This window comes from Colletotrichum jinshuiense, chromosome 3 (assembly GCF_051148585.1).
Source record: "Colletotrichum jinshuiense chromosome 3, complete sequence".
NCBI lineage: Eukaryota > Fungi > Ascomycota > Sordariomycetes > Glomerellales > Glomerellaceae > Colletotrichum > Colletotrichum jinshuiense.
In genome coordinates this window covers 1096383-1124174 of record NC_139310.1, presented here as the reverse complement: position 1 = coordinate 1124174, position 27792 = coordinate 1096383, and the positions used below count along the sequence as shown (strand labels likewise).

The 27792-nt window shown below is 57.7% G+C and overlaps 8 protein-coding genes across 8 annotated transcripts; 6 read left to right on the top strand and 2 right to left on the bottom strand.

The window, feature by feature from the left end:
- Window positions 1–121: 121 nt before the first annotated feature.
- On the bottom strand, window positions 122–2879 carry EsH8_III_000329 (auxilin-like protein SWA2; the record flags this gene model as incomplete). The annotated part of the gene is made up of 2 exons (XM_083262054.1): window positions 122–223; window positions 273–2879. The coding sequence occupies 2 exons, from the start codon at window positions 2877–2879 to the stop codon at window positions 122–124; spliced, it is 2709 nt and encodes a 902-aa protein (XP_083122541.1).
- A 7009-nt stretch (window positions 2880–9888) lies between these two features.
- On the top strand, window positions 9889–11569 carry EsH8_III_000328 (DUF1996 domain-containing protein; the record flags this gene model as incomplete). The annotated part of the gene is made up of 3 exons (XM_083262053.1): window positions 9889–10057; window positions 10126–10285; window positions 10357–11569. 3 exons carry the CDS (start codon window positions 9889–9891, stop codon window positions 11567–11569), a joined length of 1542 nt encoding a protein of 513 aa, XP_083122540.1.
- A 1762-nt stretch (window positions 11570–13331) lies between these two features.
- On the top strand, window positions 13332–15067 carry EsH8_III_000327 (glycoside hydrolase family 27 protein; the record flags this gene model as incomplete). The annotated part of the gene is made up of 3 exons (XM_083262052.1): window positions 13332–13698; window positions 13879–13962; window positions 14130–15067. 3 exons carry the CDS (start codon window positions 13332–13334, stop codon window positions 15065–15067), a joined length of 1389 nt encoding a protein of 462 aa, XP_083122539.1.
- A 1249-nt stretch (window positions 15068–16316) lies between these two features.
- Window positions 16317–18619, top strand: EsH8_III_000326 (uncharacterized protein; the record flags this gene model as incomplete). Its single annotated transcript, XM_083262051.1, has 2 exons — window positions 16317–18399; window positions 18471–18619. 2 exons carry the CDS (start codon window positions 16317–16319, stop codon window positions 18617–18619), a joined length of 2232 nt encoding a protein of 743 aa, XP_083122538.1.
- Window positions 18620–18932: 313 nt separating this feature from the next.
- EsH8_III_000325 (uncharacterized protein) lies at window positions 18933–19688 on the top strand (the record flags this gene model as incomplete). The annotated part of the gene is made up of 1 exon (XM_083262050.1): window positions 18933–19688. One exon carries the CDS (start codon window positions 18933–18935, stop codon window positions 19686–19688), a length of 756 nt encoding a protein of 251 aa, XP_083122537.1.
- Window positions 19689–20072: 384 nt separating this feature from the next.
- Window positions 20073–21087, bottom strand: EsH8_III_000324 (regulator of volume decrease after cellular swelling-domain-containing protein; the record flags this gene model as incomplete). The annotated part of the gene is made up of 2 exons (XM_083262049.1): window positions 20073–20688; window positions 20747–21087. The coding sequence occupies 2 exons, from the start codon at window positions 21085–21087 to the stop codon at window positions 20073–20075; spliced, it is 957 nt and encodes a 318-aa protein (XP_083122536.1).
- A 462-nt stretch (window positions 21088–21549) lies between these two features.
- EsH8_III_000323 (uncharacterized protein) lies at window positions 21550–22181 on the top strand (the record flags this gene model as incomplete). The annotated part of the gene is made up of 2 exons (XM_083262048.1): window positions 21550–21562; window positions 21649–22181. 2 exons carry the CDS (start codon window positions 21550–21552, stop codon window positions 22179–22181), a joined length of 546 nt encoding a protein of 181 aa, XP_083122535.1.
- A 1616-nt stretch (window positions 22182–23797) lies between these two features.
- Window positions 23798–26419, top strand: EsH8_III_000322 (dipeptidyl peptidase IV N-terminal region-domain-containing protein; the record flags this gene model as incomplete). The annotated part of the gene is made up of 2 exons (XM_083262047.1): window positions 23798–24499; window positions 24563–26419. 2 exons carry the CDS (start codon window positions 23798–23800, stop codon window positions 26417–26419), a joined length of 2559 nt encoding a protein of 852 aa, XP_083122534.1.
- Between the last annotated feature and the right edge of the window lie 1373 nt (window positions 26420–27792).

The window sequence follows — 27792 nt, the reverse complement described above, 5'->3', positions numbered from 1 at the left end:
ATCGAATATGGCTATTCACTTCTATCTGAATGCTTGCGTGCCAGAAGAGCCTCCGCTCTTGCCTGGCTCATATGTATCACTATCAACAACACCCAAGATCGCTAATGTTCGCCAAGCCACATTACAGCCCATTCTCGGCCTTGAACTTGTCCCAGCTCTCGTTCAGCGTCGCAAAGACGGTCGCGGCGATGAGTCTCACCTCCGTGCTGGCGTCTTGGGGAAGCTGCATGCTGTTAGTATATGAATTCGCAGTCGATTTCGGTGAAACGTACCTTGTCGGGATGGCACTTGGCAATGGCCTTCATGTAGTGAATCTTCACCTTGTTGGCCATCACAAGCTCGTGCAGCCCAACCTTCTTCCAGCCACTGCCCTCCCAAAGGACCTGGTCCATGCTGCCAATAAGAGCACGTAGATTATCCCTCTTGCCGTCCCTCCAAGCAGCAATCCTAGCGTCCACCTTCTCCGATAGCGCGAACCTCTCGTCGTCTTCTTGAGCAGCCGCTTGGTTTTGCTTACGCAGACGCTCAACAGCTTCTGAGCTCTTCGCAGGCGTCGCGGCTGGTCGAGGTCGAGGGGCGGCAGCGGGCCTCGGCTTCGGCTTGGGCTTCGGAGCGAGAGCGGATTGGCAGCGCTGGCGGCCGGAGATGGCTGTAGGACCACCAACCCCGTTCTTCACGCACATGGACCAAACAGCGTGGGCATCGCCCCAGCGCTCCATCTGTTCCAGGGCCTCGGCCTTGCGGCTGAGTGCCTTGCCGTATAGATCGCGCATATCGCGGCGTTCTTCGCCGCCGTTATCGCCTACAACAGTCACCTGTTCACCCTGGCCGCCTGAAGGGCCGATGATCTTGAGCGCAGCATCGGCGTCTTCGACCGCCTGCTTAGGCTCTCCAGTCTTCAGGGACGTCAATGCGCGGTTTGTAAGAATGACAATGGCAAGAGGGTGTGTAGGCGGCACAGCTGCCAGAGAAGAAGAGTAGGAGGAGTGGGCTGCGCCATAGTCTCCCCGCTTGAAGTGAGTTGTTCCGTCGAGACGGTGTTTCGTAGACTGCTGTATCGCAGCAGCCGTAATCTGTGGGATCTGCCGCGCAGGCCGGGGCGTTGGCTTGGGAGCAGGTGGGGAAGCCTGCCTGGCAGGCTGGACAGGCCGAGATGGCTGCGAGGGCTGAGCAGGGCGTTGAGGGAGTGGCTGGGACGCCTTGGGGGCTTCAGAGCCAAATAGCAGATCTGGCTCCTGCTGTGACGGCGCTTCCGGCTGGGGCGTAGCCTTCTTCCTCCTGTGGGGGCTGACATAAGAAGCCGCGTTGTCTTCTGATATGGCCAACTTGCTTGCGCGCGTTCTTGAGTCAGGGACAGCTGGGCCGCTCTGCTGTTGCCATCTCGGGACGGGGGTGCCTCTGCCGCTTGGAGGTGCCGACGATGCATGTGAGTGGTCTCGCGGGGACGCAGTCCTGTGCGGCGCATCTGGTCTCGGCGCATCTGGTCTCGGCGATTGTGAAGATTGTCCAGCTCTCCTTGAAGGTCGACCACCGGATTCCAGCATCATAGCCTCGTCAGTCGACTCTGCGAGGCGCCTCTCTGGCGTTTGTACGCGATCCTGCTGTGCAGAGCGCATCCATTTCGGCTGGCTGGGGTCTCCCTCCTGGTTGAACTCTGCGACGGCTTGTTGGACCTGCTTCTTGCTCGTCTTCCACAATGAGTTGGCCGTCTTGAAAAGGCTGGTTCCTACAGCAGCCGCAGTCTTCGAGAAGTCTGCCTCACTATTGGCTGGGGACCTCGTGTCTGCTCTCCGCTGGCTGTCTTGTCTCCCATCCTCTCGTCCCCTCCTCTGTGCGGCGGCGGGGTCCTTGCCTTGGGACTTTGCCTTTGCTTGTCGATGTGCGTCGTCTAGAAGCCAATTGGCGGCTGCCTGCACGTTCAACCCCGCGCCGCTCTCTGTCAAACCCCGCCTAGCATTTTCAGGGGTGAAACCGTAGTCTACGAGCTGGGCGACGGCCTTGTCAAACTCGGCCATCTCGCCCCTGGGAGCCGACCGTTCATCCTCTTCGGAGCTGGAGTCGGACGCCTCAATGGGCTTGCCAGGTTCGGACCGTACGGGCTGTGGTGGCTGCGGGGAGGGTTGCTTGCGTCGAACCTCTTCAACCGGCCGGGCCAAGTCGCCGAGGAAGTCGTCATCGTCGGCCACCGGCTGAGGTGGCGCCGGAGACGAAGCCTTGGGTTTCAGCTGGTTGAGACCAAATGGATCATCATCATCCCCGAAGCCACCATTGTTGGCCGTGCTCGCAGATTGGTTCCACGCGCCAGGGCTGCTAAGGTCTAAGCCTGGCGCATTCGCGGGCGATGGGCTCTTCTGAGGGGGAGGGGGATAGAAACTCGCGTTGTCAACCTTGGTACTGGCATTAAATGCGGCAAAAAGGTCGTCATCGTCGCTGGCCTTCTTGCCGGTGGAGGAGCCAGGAGACAATATGCCCGGGGACGCCGTCCGCGATACAGAGCCCGACCCAAGTGTATCCAAGAAACCCCCCGCAAACTGCGCCTGCGCCTGGTTCCGTTTTTCCTCTTCCTTCCTTCTCTTTTCGGCCTCGAGGCGTTGCTGTTGCTCCCGCAAGGTGAGGTTCGCCGTGGATTTCGCAGCACCGAAGTTTACCAGACTGCTAAAGCTATCGGCAGGCGGCTTCGCGGGCGGAGGTTTTGCGGCAGCGGACCCGGATCCTTGCGCCGAGATAGGCGTGTTGCGGCCGGAGGGGAAAGGGGATGGGGTCGTAGTTGCCTGTCGCATGGAACCGAAGTAATTGGCCCCCGAGGGGTTCATCGGCGGCGGCTTGTTGTTCGGCTTGTTGGCCGACGACGACCAGTTTAATCCCGAGAGATCGTCCATCTTTGAGCGCTGGGTGGTTTTCAGGGCCCAATCTTCATTTCATCAGCTTCGTGAGGTCGTGAAGTCGTGAGAGCATCAAGTACTGCTCAATGCATCGTTTTCGGTTTGTTCTGAATTCCCCTCGCCTCTTGTCTCCTGGACCGGGTTGGCTGATTGCGGTGTCGTGTCGACGTAAGGTGGCATGTGGCACGGTGTGGCTGAAGCTGGGGGTCCTGTGGCTGACATGTGTATCGGATTGATGCCTTCCATAAGAGGCATCAAGATGGTCTGGTTGCTCGCTGATCGGCGTTTAGATAAGGGGATTCATTCGTGCACGGCTCAGGAGATTTCACGGATGGCGCCGAAAGCGAAAAAAGGGGTAAACAATTTAGACGTGTGGGATGACCGCTGCTCGTCACACCTCGATTATTAGATTGCTTCGCTCATCCCGTTGGTATTTTGAGGTAATGGCATCGCGGGGATCCCTTTGCACACAGCGAGATCATGAGCCCCGCCGCATGAATTCGCCTTCACTGGCTCCGGACCTAAGCCACACTGGACATGGCGCTGGGCCGTTTCTGTTTGGTTGCATCCGCGTCCTAGCTAGGCTACGTGAGGCAGTTGCTGGAGATCATACAGTGAGTGCGTGTGTTCCCATGGCCTCCTTGCTCCGGAGCCTGCCATTCTCGGACAAGACTCTTGAGCCGGAGAGTGATACACCCGTGTCCCTCCAGGTCAGAAACCAGCTCTTGCCAGGTTCCTTTGCAAGTGTATGAGAAAGAAGGAGAGACAGGGCAAGAGCAGAGCAGCCCGAAGGAACACAAAAGTCAGAAGAAAGAGTGCATAGCGCAATACCTCATGTTCAATGCATCCCGGATTTCAGCCATTCGCATGAGTGGATGGAAGATGCGGAGATGCGACCCGGTCATTTCGAAACTCCCAGCTTACGGATCCGCCACCGCAGGCACAATCGGCCGAGATAGCACTGCTGAAAGATGGGTCATTTGAGGACCCTACTCAACAGAGATGGACGATCACACCCCTGGCGTGAGAGGCTCCATCTACCTACGTATCGTCAATTTCCCTCAATGGGCCATCCCGTTGAACGCTGAACAGCGTCTCCCCTCTCGAATCCACGGTGATATCATCGGGCAATTTCAAGTGCCGGTAATCGAGGTGGCTTGCCAAGAGACGTTGCATGCTGAACAACATCTCAACATCTAATGGACGGCCCGTCATACGAACGCCGTGAGACAGAAAATCTCGGACGGAAACGTTGTGCTGGGCGTGTGAAGTGCTATGGCACGACGAAAGACATGTCGTACATGATTCGAGGCCCAGTTTCGTAATCTCTCGGTGTGGCCAACGCAGTAGGCAATGCTGGCGGTGCAGTAGTGGTGAGTGCCTTTGTGGACTGGTTCGGCAAGGGAGCAAAGTAGCCGAGCGGACGATGGTATTACTGAAGCGACGCAGAGATCATGTGCGCCCTCAATTGCACCTGCAAGGCCTTGGATCAATGCACAATGACAGGAAACTGTTTCAAGAGAAGGAAACATTCACTGTAGGGTTAGCAGTCGAGCCCCAGATACTCAATCTGTACAACCACTCGAACAGAACATGCATATCTGGCAGGCAGCGCAAACGAAGGGAGGTCCTTGCAAAACCACAAAACGGCCCTGGCGGGATCGCGGGATGCATTGCACATCAATGGGACGACAGGCATGGTTACTGACAGAAGTTCGGATGGGGTGGCGCATCGCAATTGCGATGAAACTCGTTTCGACTCTAGTGGCCTGGGATCCTCCATGGAGAGGGTGACTAGGGGAAGGAGAAGGCTGAATTGAAAGCTGAGTCGCGGGGCACTGCTCACAGGCTGCGAAGGGAACCGTGTAAGACCCAGCCGGAATATCCAGCAGACGAGACGTAACCCCCCTGATTGGATTGATGCTGATGGTCACGAACGTGACTCGTGGGTTCATTGGGCGGCGGTGAGAACATCATCCGTAGTGGGCGGGAGAGTCAAGGAGGGCAACGTTTGTCGCATCTTGCAAGACATACTCTTCGTATAAGCAGTCACGGCATATGACGATGAACAGCAAGGCGGTCTGGCGGTCTGGCGATCAGCCGAGACTACCGACCGTTGAAACAGAATGCAAAAGGAAGGTGGCGCTTGAAAAAGACGCCAGTGTCATGGTCACACGGCTAGAATGTTTGCTTCTTCTCGTGCGATTCTGTCTTGGCCCACCCAGCCATTAGCGCGAAGCAGAGGGCAGTCTCACGAGAGTGCCAAGTGACGGCCGTTGCCTCGAGTAAGATGACACAGGACAGTCGTGTGAGAAAGAGAGACGGGTTCGATGCCGCTGTGCGAAGGAGGAGGACCGACGGATCCATGATGGGATTTTCCCAATCTCGATACGCACGAGAAAACCCCCCCCGTTCACTTGAGCGCTTGCCACTCAAAGGACTGCCTATTTTTGCAAGTCTGCATTTCCCGCCGTGGACTTGATGGGCAGGAAGACTGACTGGCTGTCTCTCTTGAAGCCGAGTAGCCGACAACGTTTAATCTCCTTGAGTCACCCGGGATATTATTCGCGCGGGGGTTATCTCTCGGTGCTGGCAGACTATGTGATGAGAGCCAAGTCAGCAGTGACGATTCAGTGCGACGGCCGAGTAGCTAGGAGAAACATGCCGGTCGCCTCCCCAGCCCATTTCATTCCATCGCATCTCATTGTTTCTGCCCGGCGCAATTTAGCCCTACGACCTAAGGTAGTCAAGCGAACGTACCAGGTACTATGTACGGAACGGCCGCATGAAAGTTTTGTAGTTAGTTCCTTCTTCTGTCCACTCATCCATGTGCACCCATGGCGATTCCCACAATGTGGATTGATTCCGATGTCATTTTCCCAGCGAGGGCCACGAGAGGGCCGCGAGGATCCGGGGACAGTCCAACGAGGTGTTGAAGAAGCCAGAGGAACATGTCAATGGCGTCTCTGCCCCCTGTCCACATTGTGACATTGTATCACGTCGGAGCCGGCGCCTGCTGGGAATTTGCAGGTGTCCACCCCCTAACATTAGCGCAGATCCCAGCCGCCCATTCGGCCCCACTCTCTATTTTGACAACTGGTGCCAGTCCCATTGGCCAAGGGTGCCAGGGTACAAGGGGCGCGTCATTGGGTCGGCCGTTCTGTCCAATCACCGCAGTGGGGTACGTACCGTAGTTGAGATCTGCTGCTGCCGCAATGCAATGCCCCTCCCCACCCCTCTCTCCTCCTCTTGCTCTGACCCGTTTCTTTCCTCGAGGGGCACGCGCCAGCGCCACCAACGGTACCACGGTACGTAGCACATTGCGCTGGGCAGGCAAGGGAAGGCGCGCAACTGGCCACTCAGCGTCGGCAGGTTCGTCCCCTCATCGTCACCCTACCCCTTCTTTTTTATCTCCTTTTTTCCTCGCTCACCGGGAAGGGGCCATCCCACGGTGTCATTGGCCGCAGATCCTCGGACGAAAAGAGAAGAAGGGGCTTTGGGGGACTTGGGCATCCCAATTCCTTCCTCCTCCATCGCCGTTCCATCTCCAGCGTGACTGGTCGCATGGCCCCCAACTGCCCACCGTACCCCCCGTTTGCCCATTTTTTAGCTGTGGGCGAAGCTTCCGGTACCTGCATATCGCATGTGTCACTCTGAAGCCACTCGCGGCATTTTCCTGCGCGCGTCGCCTAGTGCTGGTACATAGCAGTTGGTGTGCGGGAGCATAACCTTGCTGCAAGCCATTTGCTCCATGTGCGCCGCCGGTGCGCCCCGAGATGCCATTTCGTCCCTCGCATCTCCCGACAACTGTTGGTGCCGGGTGCTCGTTGGTGCCGTGGTCATGGCCATGCACGACGATGCGGCAGCCGCGTACGAAGTAGCACAATGCCCCCGTGGCCAGACAGCTTTGCTATGCCCGTACACAGTACTCCGTAGTGTAGCCAGCCATAGCCATCAGCCTTTGCCCCGGCTCGTAGGGTGAAGTGAAGCAGCCACACGCAGCCACAGCCACGTCAAACATATCTGGGCAAGGCAAACAGCACCGGGTACCCAACGCATCACATCGCGCATCGCATCGCATCGCATATTCTCTACACTACTAGGTAGTACAAACAATGCTATGGTACATGGTTCGCAGCGCATCGGCGCCGCACCATCTCCATCAGCTCATATCGCAAGCCATCCAATGTCATCTCGTCCAATGTCATCTCATCTCGCATTGCCGACCGGCATCCTAGCGTACACCAGCACGCAGCGCAGCAATCTGCAATGCCCGTACCCGTCCCCGTGCCGTACGGGTCATTCCCCTCCTCCCACATCGCCTCGTCTTGGCCACTACCTCATACTTTTCCAACTTTTATTTTTATTTTTATTTCTTCATTCTACTTGCCTGTGCTGTTGCTTTGCGCCCTCAGCGTCTGCGCTGCTACTCACGACCCCTCGTCGCTTTCGGTTGCACGCTTGGCCTCGCCTCCCAAGCTCCTCCACATTTTGTTGGTTCGCCGCCATCCCGTGCCCGCCGTCGTCTGGAGTACAGGAGCCGGCGCCGTCTAGTGTGTTCCGGTACCAAGCGTCAAGTGACATGACATCCAAAGGGGTCCAGCGGTGAATCTCCGGGTGGGTGGCAGACCGAAGGTACTTCTGTTTGTACCCTGCCCAGCTCCCTTGCCAAGGCCCCCTCCCCCCCGGTGGCACAGCCAGCAGGATCCTGGTCCCGCCGCGCTGTCCCGGCCCCTTGAAGCAGTACCTTAATCTATTCCAGCCCACAAGGAGAGCGATCCCTCCCACACCGTTCGCCCGACCACTGCCCTGGGGCATATCGCCGTCCCACGCTACTGAGTAGGCACGGCATTTACGGCTTTCGCACCATCGTTGCGCCGTAGAGTAGCAGTTGCTGCAGCCCGGAGACAGGAGGCGCTTGCCCTCCTCAATCAGATGCCAGAGAAGCAACGACGCTGGTCGTTGGAACCGTGGGCAGCGTCCCCCCCCCTCCCCCCTGGCTCGAGCAATAAGCAGATGCCAGGGGAGACGCTGGTAACTGGACGAAGAGAAAGAAGACTGGCAGATCAGATGCCTCATCACAGACCCCTGAGTCTGGCGAAAGTGCGCCATTTTGTATGTATCCGTACCGTACGGAAGATCCCCCCCATGTTTCTCAGGCCTCTTCGTCATCAACGACCTTACCACACCGTTCGTAGTAGTAGTGTATGCGACATATTAGTGGTAATTGGTGTACGTACACAGAGAGGACCGAAGCTCGTCCCCTCCCCCGTCCCCCCGGGTGGCTGAGAATGGAGTTCAATGGAGATGGTGGTCGTGCCTGAAGAAGGGAGCTACCTGATCAGCCTGGACTTGCATATCCGTACAATACGCGCTAGTTGTTCCCTCGAAGCAGTGGAAGTGTGTCCAAGGGGAAGGGGATGGGTGCACTGCGCTGGGCTGGGCTGGGCTGCGTTGCGCTGCACTGCAAAATGGAGAGTTGGCGACCCATGCGGACGCCCACCCCTGTCCCGCCCCCTTGAGGGATCCCGGCCCCCATCCCATCCCACCAGCAGAAATGCCATATCCTCTAGCCATGTCTCTCTCCACCTGCCGCCTGTTTCGTTCTCTCTCGATGCCCTTTCTGCATCTGCATCACCTTCATTCCAGTCCCTCTTCTCCCCTCGTTTCCCCCCCTCCTTTCGTCACCTCACGGGGTTTCTTGTCTGTCACTCTCTCTCTCACTCGCTCGCTCTCTCTCGCACTTGTGTGGTCTCGCCCTTGTGGTCGTCGCACACTCAGCCATTCTTTTTTTTTACCCTCCAAAACATCCCGAACCGCGGATCCCGCTCCTTTCTTGGCTTCCTGCTCTCGCAGGTCCTACACGTTCATTTCTCTTGGACCCCCCCGTTGTGTGTGTTGATCGCATTCGTTTCTTGGCTCGACTTTTTGTTTGAAGGATTCAACTGTTGGAAGACCAGCTCCCGCAAAAACGAGAACGAGGTTTACGGTTTTCCAGCTCGCTGCAGACTCAACCCGCTTAGCCAGTGTCATCTCCGACATCGTCTTACACCGGCCGACATCATCGCATCACAGCATAGCGCAACCATCGCAAGTCCGCTTCTCGACGCCAACTCTCGTAAATCGACAAACTCGTATCAGCTGGAAACTGACCCGTAACCATATAAGAGGTTTCAGCGAATTCGTAAACTCTTCAGCCTGACTCATCGACGACGTATCGCAGTCCGAATCTGAATCTTGCTGGTGGTGCTGGACATCGAACGTCTCAATCTCCTTTAGGTTGTGTGTTGCAAGACGAAGTCTCTCATTGGGCATTCCCCCAATCCATATCCATCACCGACTCTTTTCCGCCAAAAAGTAAACCGTCCAGACCATCAACCGTTGACAGACGTCACGTGCCAAGGAACTCCCAGCCACTGGAAAAAACAGAAGAGACACAGAAGTCATCTGGAAGGATTGACGTTTATTCGACATTCCAAGGGGATTAACAGCAGCCTCTCAGTACCTCACCTCCACCCGGTTGTGAGCAATCCAAAAAGAGAAGGTTAAGTGAGCCGGTTTGCACCTGCTCCTTCCATCGCCAGCTTCACCCTCACCTCAACCTCGCCTGGCGTACTAGCGCCTCGCTTACCCGTTGCTCCTGCCTCAAACCCATCCGGTGAATAGCAAAAAAGGGCCTCTCTACTCTACGCGTCGTATTTCTCGCCGTACTTGAGAAGCTTCACACAACAAACAAACAAACTCTCGGAACACTCACCAATATCGTTTGCGCAACCAACCCACAGTCCTTTCATTCTCCTGATTTCTTTCGGAAGATCCAACTGGACTTTGGAATTTCTTCACAAACCCGTACAAATCTCATCTACTTTGATACCCGGCCTTCGTATCATTTCTTACCTCATCTTTTCACTCAACGTCTTTGCGTCCCCGTCGCTACTACCCTCTCTCGACAAATCAGCTTTCACGTACTTGTTCATCCAAACCAACAAGCTTGTTAGTTGCCAAGATGAAGAACTTGAACATGAACCTCTTTGCCACGGTCGGCTTTATTGCCGTTGGCGCCGATGCTTTCTTCCGCATGGAGTGCCAGGGTCGAGTCGGCCTTGCCCGTGTTGATCCCCTCATGTCCTTTGGAAAGCCGGCTCCCCACGTTCACGCCATTCACGGCTCCAGTGGTAAGTCATCATTGTCTTCCAAGACACGCGATCCTAGCGTCTCTAGAGTAACTAACACTACTACCCAGGTATTTCTCCCACTGCCACCTACGACGATCTCGTGGCCGGCGACTGCACCTCTTGCCGCGTCAAGCAAGACAAGTCGGCCTACTGGCACCCCGCCCTTTACTTCCAGGATTCGGCTACTGGAGAGTTTGAAATTGTCGACCAGGTTGGCGGTCTTCTTGCGTAAGTAGTCTCCTTGGGTTATCTCCACTTATCATAGTCAGCTGTGATTCCAACGAGACTGACTGTTGTAGGTACTACCTTCTTAACGGAAAGGATATCAAGGCTTTCCCCCCTGGGTTCCGCATGATTGCTGGTGATACGGACCGCCGCAACTACACTGCCGGAGACCCCTCCAAGCCTGATCCCGAGAAGTCCGTGTGGTCCCTCCTGGGTCAGACCCAGCAGTCTGTCCTCGAGCAGCGCGCCGTTGGCTTCAACTGCCTCAACTACGGCCGTGCCCCTGAGGGTACCCTGTACCGCCACTTCCTGCCCGACAAGGATTACCTCGACGCCAACTGTGCCAACGGTGTTCGATTCGAGATGATGTTCCCTTCCTGCTGGAACGGCAAGGATGTCGACTCGGACGACCACAAGGCTCACATGGCCTACCCCGATCTCGTCATCGACGGAACCTGCCCTGACGGCTTCGAGACCTCGGTCCCCAACCTTCTGTACGAGGTCATCTGGAACACTTACGCCTTCAAGGACCGTGCTGGCCGATTCGTCGTTGCCAACGGTGACACCCAGGGATACGGGTACCACGGCGACTTCATCTCTGGTTGGAACGAAGAGTTCCTCCAGTCGGCCGTTGATACTTGCACCAACCTGTCTGGTCGCATTGAGGACTGCGCCATCTTCGATATCCAGGACGAAAACGCGGCCCGACAGTGCGAGATGAAGATCCCCGACATCGTTGCCACGGACAATGTCACCGGCCCGGATGCCTCATTGCCCGGTAACGTCCCCATCACCTATGCCGACGGATCCTCCGAGGGTGGTGCCGAGCCTGTCAGCTCTTCTACTACAATCGCCGCCCCCACTGTGCCCACTCTCACCTACAAGCCCGGCGTGACGGCCACGTCCAACCCTCTCCCTGGCCAGGTGTTCCACGAGACTGGCAAGATTTTCTACGGCACGTCCAGCGGTGCTTTGGAGTCGGTCTCCGCTGAAGCTGTTTCCACCCCAGCCCCCGAGCCCGCGACGCCCACTGCCGTGTCCACCCCCTCCCCGATCTTTGAGCCTGTCACCACTCCCGCCCCTTCCAGCTCGACTCAGACCAAGTCCTTTGTGTCTACCCAGACAATCACCAACGGCCACACCGTTTCGATCATCTACTGGGAGGAGGAGATCGTGTACGTGACCGAGTACGAGGACGTCACTTCGACCTTGATTGTCACCGCGACCCCGACGCCCGTGCTGCGCGCCAAGCGTCACCTTCACCAGCACCGCCATTATCACCTGTAGGTGTGATATGACGTGTTTTCTCAATTTCTGGGGTTTGCGCTCCATCTTGTATCCGGGTTTCGAAAACCGGGGTCACAGGCGTCGTTAGCACAGGGCACGCATCGGGATGTGGCCGTCCTTTTTCTTTATCAATGGAAACCTCGCTACGGAGATGATTTGGCTTCTCGTTGGTTCTCTCGCATCTTACCCGTGGACCCTACTGTTGTTGTCTGGACATTCTGAGCAGACGCACTTTTTTTTCTGGAGGTAGCTAGCAAGGTACGGGCACGATATGGCCTACGTTATGAGTTTACGGCGATCGTTAGGCGGCAAATCATTGAGTTGAGTTGGTTCTTGTCTTTTATCGGTTGTCATTACGTGACTTGGGCGTAGTCAAGGGGGTTTGCATTTGCTTCGCATTGAGTGCGTCCATGTTGTAGGCGTTGTAGGTTTGGGAGATACCTTGTTGCCGTGAGGTTGTGTTGAACGATATTCAGTCTCCATTTCTCTATTCGCCTTTTTGACAACGCTATCCCACAATTCGTCTCTGAATAAGTACCAAGGTGTTCGTTCTTATACCCAAGTTCGAAAGGGCCCGTGTCATTAGTCCCGACAAACTTCAATGCCCTTGGCAAGGCCATGATCCGACATTGACCACTTACACAGGGTTCCCCGCACCCATTCGCTTGCCTCCCGTCATTCCGAAGGGGCGACGTCGTCAGGTCAAGCATCAGAAGGTTTCTTCCGCCACTTTTCCGTCAAACGGCGCATTTAGCTATTGACTCTAAACCGCATCCGGATATCCCCGCTCCAACGGCCACGCAGTGACCTGCATATGCTTGAACATTGGTCGAATCATACGGCGCCATTCCCGACGCCATGGAAGCGGGCACTCCAGGTCCCGACCCCGACGTCGAGCCCCCCTCCGATGAGAACCGGTCCCGCAGTCCCGTCGACCTCTTTCTCCAACCAAACAAACTAGATGGGCCGTTACGGAGTGGCCCGACCACGACAGGCGGTCGATCCTGTTGTTCTCGAATGCAAGCCAGGATCCCTTCCCCTCATGCATGCGGCTCCATCTTTCCTCGGACGGCGATCCTCCGCGCATCTGGGCTTTGACGTCCATGGCGTCGCATTTCTCCTGGATGCAACGCAGCTGCCCACCAACAATTGACGAGCATTTCGTTTTCCTTTCTCCTCATGAAGAATTGACCCCTCACCTTGGCCCGGAAGCGAACCCCTCACAGCCGGATTCCCTTGGAATAAGTCGCCCGTTGTCCAGCACCGAGACTCCCCTCCGCATTCTGAGAGAAAAGAAGCTCCTCGTACAGCTTGACGCCAACGTCATCTCCACGGCCAACATCCCTGGACACACGACAAATCCGGATAAAGCATGCCTCGTGAGGGGAAGACGGCCGTCGGCGCCGTCACCTTGTTACTGTTTACAGCGTGGGCATCTGTGCATGCCCAGCAGTGGGAGTGGGATGGACTTGGGGTAGGTTACATTCCCTCATAGAAACGATGCTACCGAGGGGCGGTCGGATGGGACGATGGGAGCTGTGGTTTGGAGAGGGTTGGAGCATCCATGATGCAGTGCCTATATGAACCCTCGGCGCCACGTATCTCTCCTGGTCTCTCATCCCACCGGCTCAGCTCGTCCCCTCTCCTAGCCGCCTGTCAATTCTACTAGTGGGAAGTGAAGCTCGAAAGAGGCTGTGATAACCAACGCTTCTCCCCGCATAAATAGACGTGCCACAACCCCCGCCCCGTGGATCTCTTCGCAATGCGCGCTGCCACCCTCCCCGTCACCCTGGCCGCCGCCGGCCTGCCCTCCATGGCGGCGGCCCTCGTGAGCCCCGACGGGACCGGCCGCCTCCCCGCGCTCGGATGGAACTCGTGGAACGAGTACGGGTGCGATATCAACGAGACGGTGTTCCTCAACGTCGCGAAGCTCATGGTCGACCTGGGCCTCAAGGACCTCGGATACGAGTACGTCAACATTGACGACTGCTGGAGCGACAAGGAGCTGCGGAGAGACAACGTCACGAAGGAGATCATCGTCGACAAGGTCAAGTTCCCGCAGGGGATCAAGCATACCATCGACGCGATCCATGACATGGGGTTGAAGGTTGGGATCTACAGCGATGCCGGTGAGTTTCTTTTTATCGTTCTGGACAGACTTGGGGTATGCCACGGGCATTTTGTATCTCTTCCATCCACACTCATTGTCGCCGAGGAAAGGTTCCAAGGAAAGCCAAGGGGATTCTGGGGTGTGGTCTTGTGTTTGGGGATGTCTTAGCCATGGCGATCTGACGGATGAATCATGATAGGAACGTCAACCTGCGGCGGTTTCGAGGGATCGCTGGGCTACGAGGAGATCGACGCCGCGACGTTTGCGAAATGGGGCATCGACTGTAAGTTCTTGACCGTTTTGCTCTCCCTGCACCCCCTCATCCCTCATGCACCTAACCAAATCCCTTGCCCTCCCTCTCGCCCCATCCCTGGGGTCATCGCGAAACCCCCTTCCCCCTCCCCCACACAAGGTTTCAATCCGGCACACACATCTTACCTCTTTTCGCAGATCTCAAGTACGACAACTGCAACGTCCCCAAGGAATGGTTCGACGACTGGAAATACGTCCCGGAACTCTGGCTCGGCGGGCCCCCCAACGAGAACCAAGACAATGGCGACCCGGTAAACTCAAAGACGGGCAAGCCTGCCCCCGCCGGCTACGACTGGTCCACCTCCCTGACCGCGGAGCGCTACCGCCTCATGCGCGACGCGCTTGTCGCGCAGGACCGCACGATCCAGTACTCCCTCTGCGCGTGGGGCCACGCGCACGTCGAGGCCTGGGGCAACGATACCGGCCACAGCTGGCGCATGTGGGGTGACATCTACCCGGAGTGGTACGGCCAGCACCAGTGGTCCTGGGGCCTGATGCCGATCCTCAACCACGCCGCCTTCTGGAGCGGGCCCGACGTCAACGGCTTCTGGGGCCACGGGGACTGGGACATGCTCGAGGTCGGCAACGGGAACCTCACGCTGCAGGAGAGCAGGAGCCACTTCGCCTTCTGGGCCGCGCTCAAGAGCCCGCTCATCATCGGGACCAAACTCGACGGCATCCAGCCCGAGATCCTCGAGATCCTGGCCAACAGGGAGCTGGTCAAGTTCAACCAGGACCCGGTGTTCGGCGGCGCGGCGCAGCCGTACAAGTGGGGTGTCAACCCGGACGGCGCGTGGAACCTGACGCACCCGGCCGAGTACTGGTCGGGCGAGTCCGTGGACGGCACGCACGTCTTCGTCCTCAACACGCTCAGCGGCAGCGAGGACAAGACGGTGGCGTTCGCCGACGTGCCGGGGCTGGAGGCCGGGAAGAAGTACGTCGTTCACGACATGTGGACGGGCAAGGACCTGGGCGTGTTCGAGAACGAGGTCTCTGTCGAGATTGCGAGCCACGACACGGCGGCGCTGAGGATCAACGAGGTCAAGTGCGTCAAGAGGCCGGCGGCGAGGAAGTGAGGGGGGCTGGATCTTTTGACGGCCAGGGCTGCGGGTTCCGGCGGTGGTTGACCCGGCCACATGACGGCCTCGAGGGGAGTGATTGATGGCAAGGGAGGCCGGGGGGGCAGGCCAGCAGAACGTGATAATCTACCAAAAAAATGCATGAAAAAATGCTTGAGATGAGCCAGCCCGAGACGATAGCTTGACGAGCGCTGCCGGCCCGAGAAACAAGAAACGGAGGAAAAAAGGGGGGGAGGGGGGGATAAGTAGCCAGCTCCCACGAGAAATGCAGCAATAATCCAGGCCCCGTGTGGCTCCCCGCGCAACGATGCATCCTCATCTCGCGTCGACCAAATCACCGCCCGGGCGCCCGCCTCGCGCATGCCAGCACCCCCGCGAGGCTATTCCCAAAATCCCCCGTCGCCACCCAGCCGAACCCGCAAATTCATATTACATCACGTTCCCCCCGCCTCTACCCTTCGCGCCTCGGGGCCAAGCCTCCTTTCCCACTAGCCCGTGTGCCATTCTTTTCTCCTCTTCCCGTGTGGGCGCCTGCGCAGCCGTGACAAGCCCCCCGGGGGGGGGCGGGAGGTCGTTGCGGCATCGTTCGTCCTCCCTCTATAATGGAATGCATTCCCCAGCAACGACGAGATGGCAACGCATTCCTCGCGGCTAGATTAGACTGAGACCCTCCCCCCCCCACTCCAAACAAGATCACTGCCCATCGTCACGGGCAGCCTGGAAATGCGGCCAGCCATTTATTTTTTATTTTTTGGCTTGCCTCTCTCTTCCCACCGCTGCCATGGCCTTCTCTGAGAATTGGCCGTGTTTTTGTCTTGCTCTTTTCGTGCTGCCTTTCTGCCCCCCTCCCCCCCCCTTTTTTTTGTTTGATTTCTGTTTATCCTTGGGGGTTTCGTCTCATTCTTTGGATTGTCTCTACATCATCGACTTTGACGAACTGTTTTCCATACCACTACTCACAACAACATCGATTGTATACCATCAACACCATCAACACTATTACATCAAACAAGAGCTACACGTTACACGTTACACATTCCGAGAGAAGACAGAGAGAGAGTGTGTGTGTGTGCGTGTGCGTGCGTGTGTAAACAACAACACTGCTTTTGCATCATGAGATATCCTGACCGTGATCTCATCGCTGCCAATACTACGTTTGTTTCCTTCAGCTGGGTCGCCGCGCCGGGAGTGAGGCAATCACACGGGTGCCTTGTCACGACACCGCCATCACACAACTAGACGAGAGATGTCGAGCCTGCTCCTGCGGGTCCGCGAAGAAATAAGGAGAGGGGAAGGGGGAGGCGGCGGCGGCATGACGCTCCCCGTCCTCCTCGGCATCGCCATCGGAGGCGGCGTCCTCCTCTTCATATGCCTCGCCTTCCTCCTCATCGCCCTGGCAGGGCGCCGCCATCGAGCCCGAGTCCAGGCCCGGTCCACGACGCCGGCAGCGAGGGCAGAGAACGAGTCGGCCTCGGAGGAGTGCCTGCCCCATACGCCCAGCCCGCGCCCGCGGCGGCTGAAGAAACCGATGCCGGAGCAGACGTACACCGACATGGCCGAGATCCAGGGCCAGCCGCACCGCTCGCTATCTTCCATCATCAGCGTCCCGCGGAGCAAGACGTTCAACGGGTTCAGCACGCCCTCCGAGGCGTCGAGCGGGCATCGCCGCGGGGGCCACATGCGGAAGAACAACAGCTGGATCGACGAGGACGCCATACACGGGCCCAAGGTGCAGAACGACGGCAAAAGGCTCAGCATCAGGGACAGCTTCATCCTCCGGACGCCGACGCTGCCGGACCTGCTGCTGGGGTTTAAGGAGGAGCCCAAGGGCCAGGTCGACCAGTCGGGCTACCCCGTGCAGCACCCGCAGCCGGCGAGCCTGTCATCGCAGCGCGGCCAACCACAGCGGCTGTCGCTGCCGAGGACCGCGTCATACGAGATGGCCGAGAAGATAGCGGCGGCGGCGAGGGGCAGCGTGCCGCCGAGCCCGCAGCAGCAGGGGCCCAGGGTCGTGCCGCTGCCGCGTCCGCGGCAGAAGACGACGGAGACGGACCTCGCCGAGATCCTCCGCTCAACGGAGCAGAGGCTGCAGAGCGGGACGCCGTCCAACAGCCGGCCGGTCACCCGCCAGAGAGGCACATCCGTGTCGGCCGGGTCGAGCGTCAGGACCCCGCAAACGTCGCCGACCAAGTCTCATTCTCCCACCAGATCCCAGTCGCCAACGAAGCCGCCCCAGTCGCCCGTCAAGTCGCAGTCTCCTGCGAGGTACCAGGTGATAACCCATGTCGGCCAAGCCGTGGACATCAACGTCAAAAGACGAACCCGCACCCCCAGCCCGCAGAAGCGGATAGTCATCCCGGGGGTTGTCCAGACCCCGGGGCGCAAGCACAAGGTGGAGATATCGCAATCGCCGGCCGTATCGGACGCGGACAGCTTGTTTGGCGAGTCGACGCCGGAGATCGACCAAATCCTGCCGACGGGTGGGTTGTCGAGCCCGAGCCGGCGCGCCGAATACGAGTCCGGAGCGGACGGGAACAAGCTCGTCGAGAAGTGCTTGAAGAACGGCTCACCCGACAGCGACGTCTCGTCGTCCCTCTCCACGCTGTACAGCGTCGACGAGCCCGAGGACGACAGCAAGACGGGCGGCACGAGACAGCCAGCGGGCATGATGCGCGGCGGGAAGCCCGGGGGCCTCGTGATTCACACACGAATGTGCGACCCGTTCGTGACGACGGCCGCGCCCAAGTTGCCCAGCAGAAGCCCCAACCGTCAGAGCTTGCCATCTATCCGGTGCATCACGCCGCTGGACGAGAAATTGGTCATCGATGCGTCATTCCAATCCAACGAGTTGCCCGTGCAGCAGGGGGCTGCCAAGCATAGAGGAACAGCGGATAAGGACCAGACGCGGTACTCGATCATGATGCACGTGCCGGACCTTGCACCGTCTCCCGACGCCATCCGTCCCAGGAGCGTGGTAACGAACAAGCCGGTCGTCCTTGTGGCCAGCACGACGGTGTCCAGCATGAAGGCCAGCCCAAGCACATCCCCCGAGGACAACAACAATAACAACACCGAAGAGGCTAACAGCAGGTTGACGTTTGGCCAGAAAGGCATTGTCGTCCCGCCACCCCTGAACCTGCGGCCCGGCCAGGGGTCACCGAACCGTATTGTCCGGGTCATGGGCAGCCCGGACGGGAAAATCTTGGTGGTGCAGGGGGAAGCCCCCCCAACCATCCGCACTGTGCATGACACGGCTGACGGCTCTGGGCCTTCGGCCCCCGGCTCGCCGACGCGGAGGCCGCCGCAGCAGCCCGGCCCCAACATGCCGGGTGAATTGAAGCACAAGTCCCCAACCCCAGCGCGATACAAGAGGCAAGGTATGGCCAATCCTATGCACGAGAATGTGATGAGTCGACCTCCGAGCACATCGACGCTGAATCGACCTCCAAGCACATCGACGTTGAACCGGCCGCCGAGCACATCAACGTTGAGTCGACAGCCGAGTACATCGGTTATGAGCCGACAGCCGAGCACCTCGACGTTGAATAGGCAGCCGAGCAACCCGACATTGCATAGACAGTCGAGCAACCCGACGTTGAATAGACAACCGAGCAACCCGATGTTGAATAGACAATCAAGCAACTCGACGTTGAATAGACAATCGAGCAACTCAACGTTGAATAGGCAACCGAGCAACCCGACGTTGAATAGGCAACCGAGCAACCCGACGTTGAATAGACAGTCGAGCAACCCGACGTTGAATAGACAGTCGAGCAACCCGATGTTGAATAGACAGCCGAGCAACCCGACGTTGAATAGACAACCTAGCAACCCGATGTTGAATCGGCAGCCTAGTACATCGATGATGAGTCGACAGCCGAGCATGTCGGCAAACCATCGCGTTGGCCGCGTGCTCTCCCGCTCCAACTGCCCCGCGATCGTGCTGAAGCCCTCGAGCTCCCCCCGGCGGAGCTTCTGCGAGCGGGACTTTGGGGTGCAGGGGCTCCAGTCGACCGTGGCCCAGCTCCGCCGGATGAACAGCCAGATGAGCACGTTCAGCGTCGCCTCGACCGTGTCCGACCCGGACAGCCCGTCGCTGCCAAACTTCCGCGGGGGTGGGTTCAGCCCCGACAGGAGCAACAGCCGCGTGAGCAAAATCGGGCGCCAAAACTACCTGTCGCTCGGAGTGATGCCGAAGAGCCAGAGAAACTCCCGCTCGTCCATCAAGTCGGCCAGGAACTCGATCGCCGTGCTCAAGGGCAAGCCGGGCGCGAACAAGCACCTCGATTCGTTGCAGGCTGCCATACAGGAGAAGGAAGCCGAGTCCAGGAGCACCACGACTGTCAGAGGACCGAGGCCCCTCAACCCGACACCCAGGAGCGCCGGCAGATCAGGGACCAGGACCAGCACGGCGCCGCATGAGAGCCCCACGCGGAGGAGGAGTGGCAGGTTCAAGGCGGAGGAACACGCGCGCCTGGAGAAGCCAGGCAGGCACCAGATCGTGGCCCATGACAGCGCAACCAGTTTGGGAGTGTATGACAAGGACCGCTATTTGCTAGGTGGGCAGGGCGTGCCCGCCGCGAGGGCTCAGAGGCACGGTCCCGGCAGGAGGGTTTGAGTCCTGATGGATGCTCTTCTTTGTACCAATGTAGAATCATAATGACTGGGGGTGTTGAGATGAGCGACGGTTAGCGAGCACCTTTCTGGGTTGAAATATTTCCATGTTGGAGACGGCATCATTGTAATACCTAGGAGGATATTAGCGAGAACTAGATATCAAAACCAGCCGATGAAGGAAAATGAAAACAATATTACGAGAAAACAGAGAGAGAACCAGGCACGGGTCCTCGCAAGAACTCGGATCAGAGGACCGGTAGCATTACTTTAAGAGACGAATCGAATTGGAGATATAGAAAGCCTACCTCGGTATTTGTGCCCGAGTCCTAGCCATGGTATCAAGTCGTTCCTCGTCACCTTTCATTGCGCCCAGGTTTCCCTTTGCCTATGGCTCATCAACGCGAGGGCGCTTATTATCGGAGTCCTCGTGGCCATTGACACCGCCATTAACTTCGTCGTGGCCTCGGACTCGGCCCGCTCCCTCGCCCAGCTCGCCGCCATCCCCCTCCTCCTCCTCCTGACCGCTGTTCTGGCCGATCCAGTTTCCATCTGCGTCAAAGTGCTCATGCACGTTCTCCGCAGTGATCCAGCCGCCGCTGCCGGGGAACGCGGGAGGCAGGCCTCCGTCCGGAGCGCCGTACATCACACCCGTGTAGCCCTCGAGAGGTTCATGCTCGCCCTCAAACACAATGCGGCCGTCCTCCTCTTCGTCGTCATCGTCGACGGGGTCGGGGTGCAGATCAGAGCATGCAGAAATCGCGTCGTACAGCTTCTGGACGTCGGTCTGGACGCCGGCAGTGACCGCGGGGATGAGGGTCAGGTCAATGGTGTCGAAGTCGTCGTCACCGTCGCCGCCGTCGGCAAGCTGCAGCTGCATCCAAATGGCCTGGAGGGGAGTTCCTTCGCCGATGGAACCGACCTGCTTGACTGCGTGAATGGAGATCGAGGGGTAAGGGATTTCGACGCCGGCACCCGCGGCCGAAGAGAAGATGATAAAGTTTCTAGGCCAGGATATTAGCAGGGGAAGCATTGACACATGTGGACCAGACAGCAGCATACTCTGAGTTGACAAAGACAGAAACCTGCTGCTCCACGACCTCTTCGGGGAGGTCCTTCAACGTTGTGCCATCGTAGGCAGAGGCCGAAGCCGAGGAATCAGCGGGAAAGACAGGCAGACTGCCCTTTTGCGACGCTGGGATCCATGCCTTGGCGCCTTCCAGGTGGTGATGCAAAACGGGCTTGCCACCGAAGAAGGTCTCGGGGGTTTGCGCTTGGTGCTCCTCGATGGGAGTGTAGTCTCCAAGAGAAGGAGGGGAGCGGATCGTTGTTGGCAACATGGTGATAACGTCAAAGAGATCCTGCAAAGGACTCTGCTTGGGCTCGGCTGTGAGGCCCTTCATGGTGGGGGTTGTACTTGAAGCTGGAGAAAGTGAGAAGAAGCTCTTATCGTTATCACCACGTGATGAAGTACCCTGCACTAGGGGGATGATGTAATCACGGGAAATGAGGGCGGTGAGCAGAGCCAATGGTCAGCTGGGCTACTTGCCTCCACACACGACGCTCGGAGGGGTCTAAGCTTAGCTCCCCGCCAACGTCCTTTGGATACCACTACCCACTGCACTTTAGCCACTACAACACTCACTGTGCGTCGCGGGAACGACGAGTTCCATTGACTGGACGCTGCCACAAACCTCGGGCGCATCTTCTTCGCCCACGGACCTCACGAGTCTCAGGCAACCGCAAGTAGGACTCATGCGACTCTAATCGAGCTTGTACAGCCCTCACAACGGCATATACGTTTCCGTCCCACACTCCTTTGCACACTGACGCACACGTATCAGAGGCAAGCCCCGTTGCCCATCATGTATAACAACCGTACGTATCTCCCTCCCCTATCCCTCTCCCCCCCTTCTCTCGGCTCTCTTTTGCGGCCACTGAGAGACTGACCGGCGTCTTTCTAGGCTCCCACCCGCTCCTCGAGCAGGTCCCCTTGACCGTCTCCCCGTTCATTTCCCTGCCAAGCGCCCCGACGCTCTCGTACAACTACAAAGCCATGCCGTCGGCCCTCCCTCCCTCGGCAACAGGCGTGCCCGCCGCCGTCACCGACGACGCGGCAGCCGCGGCAGGAAGCGGCGACGCCTCAGCGAACAAGCCCAAGTACGTCATCTCGCAGTCGGGGCACGCCGCCCACCCGGACGACATCATCGCGTCGTGCCGCGCGCTGCAGGCGCACATCACCAAGATGCAGGAGGACGCTGAGCGCGACCTGCGGGAGCTGGACCGGAGGATCCAGGAGCGCGAGCTGGCCGAGAAGAGGAGGGTTGCGCCGGGCTGGCTGGACAGCAATGCGCGGCTGCTGGAGCCCGAGAGGGTGGGCGGTCCTTTGGAGGAGGAGGCGCCTCAGGCGTCGACCGTGTCAGGCTCGAACGAGATGCCGTTGAATGACCAGGGAGCGGAACTGGACCGTGTGTTCGGGGGCTTAAGCATGAAGTGAGAAGGGCGCGCACACGCGCGGGCGGTTTTGTTTTTGACGGTTCATCTGCTGGCGTTGGGCATCTTTCTCGTTCATATGCGACTCGTCGTCGACCTTTCCATGACGATTTATTAGTACAAACATACCAGAACCAACTTCAATGTCTTGTTAAGAATTGTGTCCTTGGGTGACGTACGAGTTTTATAGTCTGCCCAAAGACATTGCGACCTAAACCATGCGAAACAGCCAAGACAGCAATGAACAATAAGTACGGAATGGAAACGTAGCATTCATCCAAGAATGGCATTTTTAGTACGCTAGTCTGGGTTTCGGTTGAGTGGTCGCGGTACATGTAATCAGTTTCAGAGTGGATGACTATCTATGTACGGTACGTCGTCTTTACAAACTGCCGCTTTAATTGGAGACGCTTACCTCTGTACCTAGCGTATATGTACCGCACATCGAAGACTTAGGGCGAGGGCAACTACATAGTATGAGGAGGAGGTTCCCGCAGATTTACTCTTTACGGCCGAATCTCGCACTTAAATCCCCAATTCTTTCCCACGATTCTTAAGGAGTGATATTTTTGGTGTCACCAAGTCTTCGTTGTTGAACACGGGCACTAGAGCAATGGCTTCACGGCAACTATCTAGCGCACAGAACAATCTGCACCCTTGGAAAACATGTCACTTATAACGGACAAATTTGGACTAGATGTTTAGTCTTAAGAGAGGTTAGACAGAAAACCCTGGAGGTTCTTTGACCCAAATGCGGTCGAAAGAGTGACAGCAGGGGTCGAGTTCCCTACCTATCGGTACCTACTTTGTTGTGGTGTTGAGGTTGAAAACTGGTTCTTACGACACTTGGAACATGGGATGAACCACTTGCATACAAAAAAGCAACCATTGATTGATTGGCATTACACCATCCGTCCGTCCATCCATCCATCCTCCTCTTTGGAACGATAGGATAAGAGGAAGGTGTGCTCGGTAATTGCGCGGACGAGGTGCCTTGCATCATCCGTTCCTTCGTTCCTCCCGCCGCCAATTACCGGCACTAATAATTACTTTGTACTTACGACAACGTTCAGTTGGGGAAAAGCCGTAATGTACACCACAGAGACTTACTGGCCGGCCTTTGCCCGCGCAGCGACTCGAGAGACCCGCCCGTCGGCCCCAACCCCAGCGCCAGCGGCCCACTGTCGCTCTCCGGTTCAAATGCAACCTTCCCGAACAGGCATGCAACTGTGCAAGCTCGTCTTGGCCTTTTGGCGTGCTCGCGTTGTTTTTTTCGCACAAGCTCTGCTGGCCTCCTCTATCGTGTTATTAGCGACCCTCTCGGTGTCGTCAATTTAAAGTCTTGGTACTGCCATCAAGCCAGCTTGGGCAGGTCGTTATCGCGCCTCGGGTCTCTTTGTCCAACAATGGCCCTCATACGCCGGGTCAACCACTCACAAGCCGTCGCCGGGTTCCCCGACGGCGATGGCAGCAGGGCCAGTTCAATGGAGCTCCAATCTAACCTCTTGGCAACCGAGCACAACATGCAATCGTCGACGCCATCGCTGGACGGTTACACCGGTCGTTGGTTGATCGCTGGCTGATGCTGCAGCGCAGCGGCCCACTGCAACGAGCACCTGCATGCTCAAATGCATTGCATTCGGCTGCGGTCAGGCACCGTATAAAGTTGCAAGTGCTCCCCCTCCCCCCGTCATCGTCATCGTCACCTCGGCCTCGTCTGCAGTCCTCCTCGTCTCTTCTCTGCCCCGCCGCCCCCGTCTCTGCGCTGTCGGTATTCGTCACGGACACGCTCTTGCAGAGGCTCAAGGACACCCAACACCACCCCGGCAACAGACACCAGCCATGGCCCGACTCCTCAAGGCGGCCACTGCGGCTGCCCTGCTCTTGGGCTCCGCCTCGGCCATTGATCCTCCCCGCGAGCCGCACCAGCCCGTTGGAGGTGGCGAGCGCGTCGTGACTTGGAACGAAACCGTCGTCTCTCCGCGCTTCGGCGCCAGCTCCCGGTCAGTCAGCTGGCTTTCGGGCGCCGAGGACGGCAGTTTTATCTACCTCTCCAACAATGCTCTCGTCGTTGAGGACATTGTTTCTGGAGCAAACGAAACATTCGTCCCCGCCGATCAGATTCCCGACTTCGCCGACTACTGGATTCGCCCCGACCAGAAGAAGGTCCTGTTTGCCACCAACTATACCAAGCAGTACCGTTATTCCTACTTCGCCGACTACTCCATCCTGGACGTCGAATCCGGTGTTCTCGAGCCGCTGGTAGACGACCAAGCAGGCGATATCCAGTACGCCGAGTTCGCCCCCGTGGGAGACGCTATTGTAAGTTTCATCTGCTTGCCCACCATGTCTGACTGGCTGCTTACACTTTTGGGGGGGGAACAGGCATTTGTTCGCGGAAACAACCTGTTCCTCAGTAAAAACGGCTCCATCTCCCAAATCACCAACGACGGCGGCCCCGACCTGTTCCACGGCGTTCCTGACTGGGTCTACGAGGAGGAGATCTTTGGCAGCAGCAGCACCCTCTGGTTCTCCCCGGACGGCGAGTACCTCGCCTACCTTAGCTTCAACGAGACGGGCGTCGAAACTTTCACCATTCCCTACTTCATGGGCGGCGAAGACATTGCGCCTCCCTACCCCGTCGAGTTGGATCTGCGGTATCCCAAGGTCGGCAGCAAGAACCCCACTGTGGCCTTGACCATTCTCGACATCGGCGCCGAGACCACTACCCCTGTGGCCATTGACGCGTTCCCCGTTGATGACCTGGTCGTTGGCGAGGTCAAGTGGTTGACCACTACCCACACCAGTGTGGCCTACCGCGCCTTCAACCGCGTCCAGGACCAGGAGAAGCTCGTTCGTGTTGACATCGAAGGCTACGCCTCCGAGGTTCTTCGCGAGCGTGATGGCTCCGACGGCTGGCTCGACAACAACCAGGGCATCCAGTACATCGGTCCTCTGCAAAACTCCACCGATGCCTATTACCTGGATACCTCCGACGAGTCTGGCTGGAACCACATCTACCTCCACCCTGTCAAGGGTGGCAGCGCCATTCCCCTGACTAGCGGTGAGTGGGAGGTGTCTGCTGTGCTCAAAATTGATACCGAGAGACATCTCGTTTACTACCTTTCCACCGAGCACCACAGTACGGAGCGACACCTCTACTCCGTGTCCTACCCCTCCGGCCTGAAGAAGGCCCTCGTCGACGACACCGTCGCCGGCTACTGGAGCGCTTCCTTCTCCTCGTCGGCTGGCTACTACATCCTGTCCTACCAGGGTCCCAACGTCCCCTACCAGGAGCTCTATTCCGTCAACTCCACCGAGCCCATTCGTACCATCACCAGCAACGAGGCCCTCGTGGCCCGCCTGCAGGAGTACAAGCTCCCCAACATCACCTACCTCGAGCTCGAGCACCCCGACGGTTACAGTCTCAACGTCATGCAGCGCCTGCCCGCCAACTTTGACCCCTCCAAGAAGTACCCGGCGCTCTTTACTCCTTACGGCGGCCCCGGCGCCCAGGAAGTCACGAAGCGCTACCAATCCATCAACTGGCGCGCCTTCATCGCCTCGAACCCGGAGTTGGAGTACATCACGTACACCGTCGACAACCGCGGAACAGGCTACAAGGGCCGCGACTTCCGCTCCACTGTTGCCGGGCATCTCGGCCGTCTCGAGCCCCTGGACCAGATCTGGGCGGCAGAACAGCTCTCGGCGCAAAATGCCTTCGTTGACGCCGGCAAGATCGGCATCTTTGGCTGGTCTTACGGCGGCTACCTTGCCGCCAAAGTCCTCGAGGCCGACTCTGGTGTCTTTTCCTCGGGTCTGATTGTTGCGCCCGTGAGTGACTGGCGCTTCTACGACTCGCTCTACACGGAGCGCTACATGAAGACCCTCGACGACAACGAGGAGGGCTATAACGAGACCGCCGTCCGCAACGCCGATGGCTTCAAGAACTTGGCGGGCGAGTTCACCATCTTCCACGGCACTGGCGACGACAACGTGCACTACCAGAACGCGGCAGCCCTGATCGACCTCCTGGTTGGTGCCGGTGTGCCCGTCTCCAAGATGAAGTGGCTTTCCTTCACCGACAGTGACCACAGCATCGTCTACAACGGAGCTAACATCTGGTTGTACAAATATATGACCGAGGCGTTGTTCAGGGAGAAGCAGCGCTCGGGGGATGCGCTGGTTCATCAGTGGAGCAAGAAAAGCACGCCCGCAGCGTTTGACTTTGAGAGGTCATAGGAGGGTGGCGGCTCTGTAGTCTCCCCTAGAATTTCTTGAGTGTTCTTGATATGACTTGATGAATAATACTTATCAGCCTAACGCAATGCGGTGTCCATCCGCTCGAGCGCCCCTAACGGCCGAGTTATTGGCATGGAATGTGACTGACCTTCCCTAATTGACTCAGCAGTCAACATCCTGTTCTAGTCCTCCCTCTGTTATAATCATTGGCATAGTCGGTTGGCCTAGTGAGATTCTGCGTCAAATGATTTCACATGTCCCCGTCGACGAAGAGTGAACGAACTCCATGCCCCGTGAGCCTCTCCGGTGATACATGCTGATCTCAGAAACATTAGCCTGTTCAGAATCATCCAAGATCAGCTGTAGCGGTATCGACTTCAGGAGCGGATGATGCCGGGTTGCGGTTCCTAGATAGACAACAGTCTCGGCAACTCTCCGTGTATTGTGTCGCAAATCCGGCTATTAGACTGACCAATGATACAGATAAGCCCCTTTGAAAGTTGGCTGCCGAGAAAAACTCCTTGAGCAACCGCATAGCGGCTGATGGTGTGAGTGTGAGAGAGAAAGAGAGAGAGAGAAAGAGGAATGTAGGTAGCACCGCAGCCGGACTCACCACTCCGGCTGCATATTCTTCAGGGAAGATCGATGTTGCCGCAAGGCTGTCGAAGATGCGGCCCGCGGCTGGCAACTCTCCCAAAGAATCGAGGTAGGCGCGCGGCTTGTACTGGAAGCCGACGAGGGATCTACATGCACCTATAACTGCCGACATGGCTAGTCTCATTAAGGGAGAGGCCCACGGGTTGGAAATTATCTAGCATTGTACAGAGACGCAGGGACGACGGATGCCATTGCCGCAAACATGTGGAGGTGAGTGGGTAGCGTATGTATGTCTGTCTGTCTGTCCGCGTCCAACCGGGGGTGAATATGAGGCGACAAATGGTCCGACACAATGCGTCCGAGGAAGCTCCCGAAAGACCTGGCGTGGTATCAGAGTCTGTATGTTTCAATAATACGCCTGGGAAAATGGGATGGGGGGTTGTTTCTCACGCCTTGGTGGCAAAAGGGTTTTGTCTGGTCTGGGCCTTTTCAACGGTTGAGTGAGCCCGGCCCGACTGCCGATAAGTTAAAATATGCACTTTTAAGCTTCTCCAGGTTCAGAGACTCCACCAACAGGCCAATAAGCGGCCAAGAGCAGGGAAGAATGAGAGAATGGTGGCTCCCAAACCCAGGGACTCACTGAGGCGGGCGCACGAGGCGATCGGCCTTCATTCGCCAGTTCGACGTGTCTCTAGAGCCAATTGTAGATCAGAGCAACGCTGTATAGAGCCCCACTCGAGACGATACTAAAAGCCCTTGATATTGGCAGCACATGG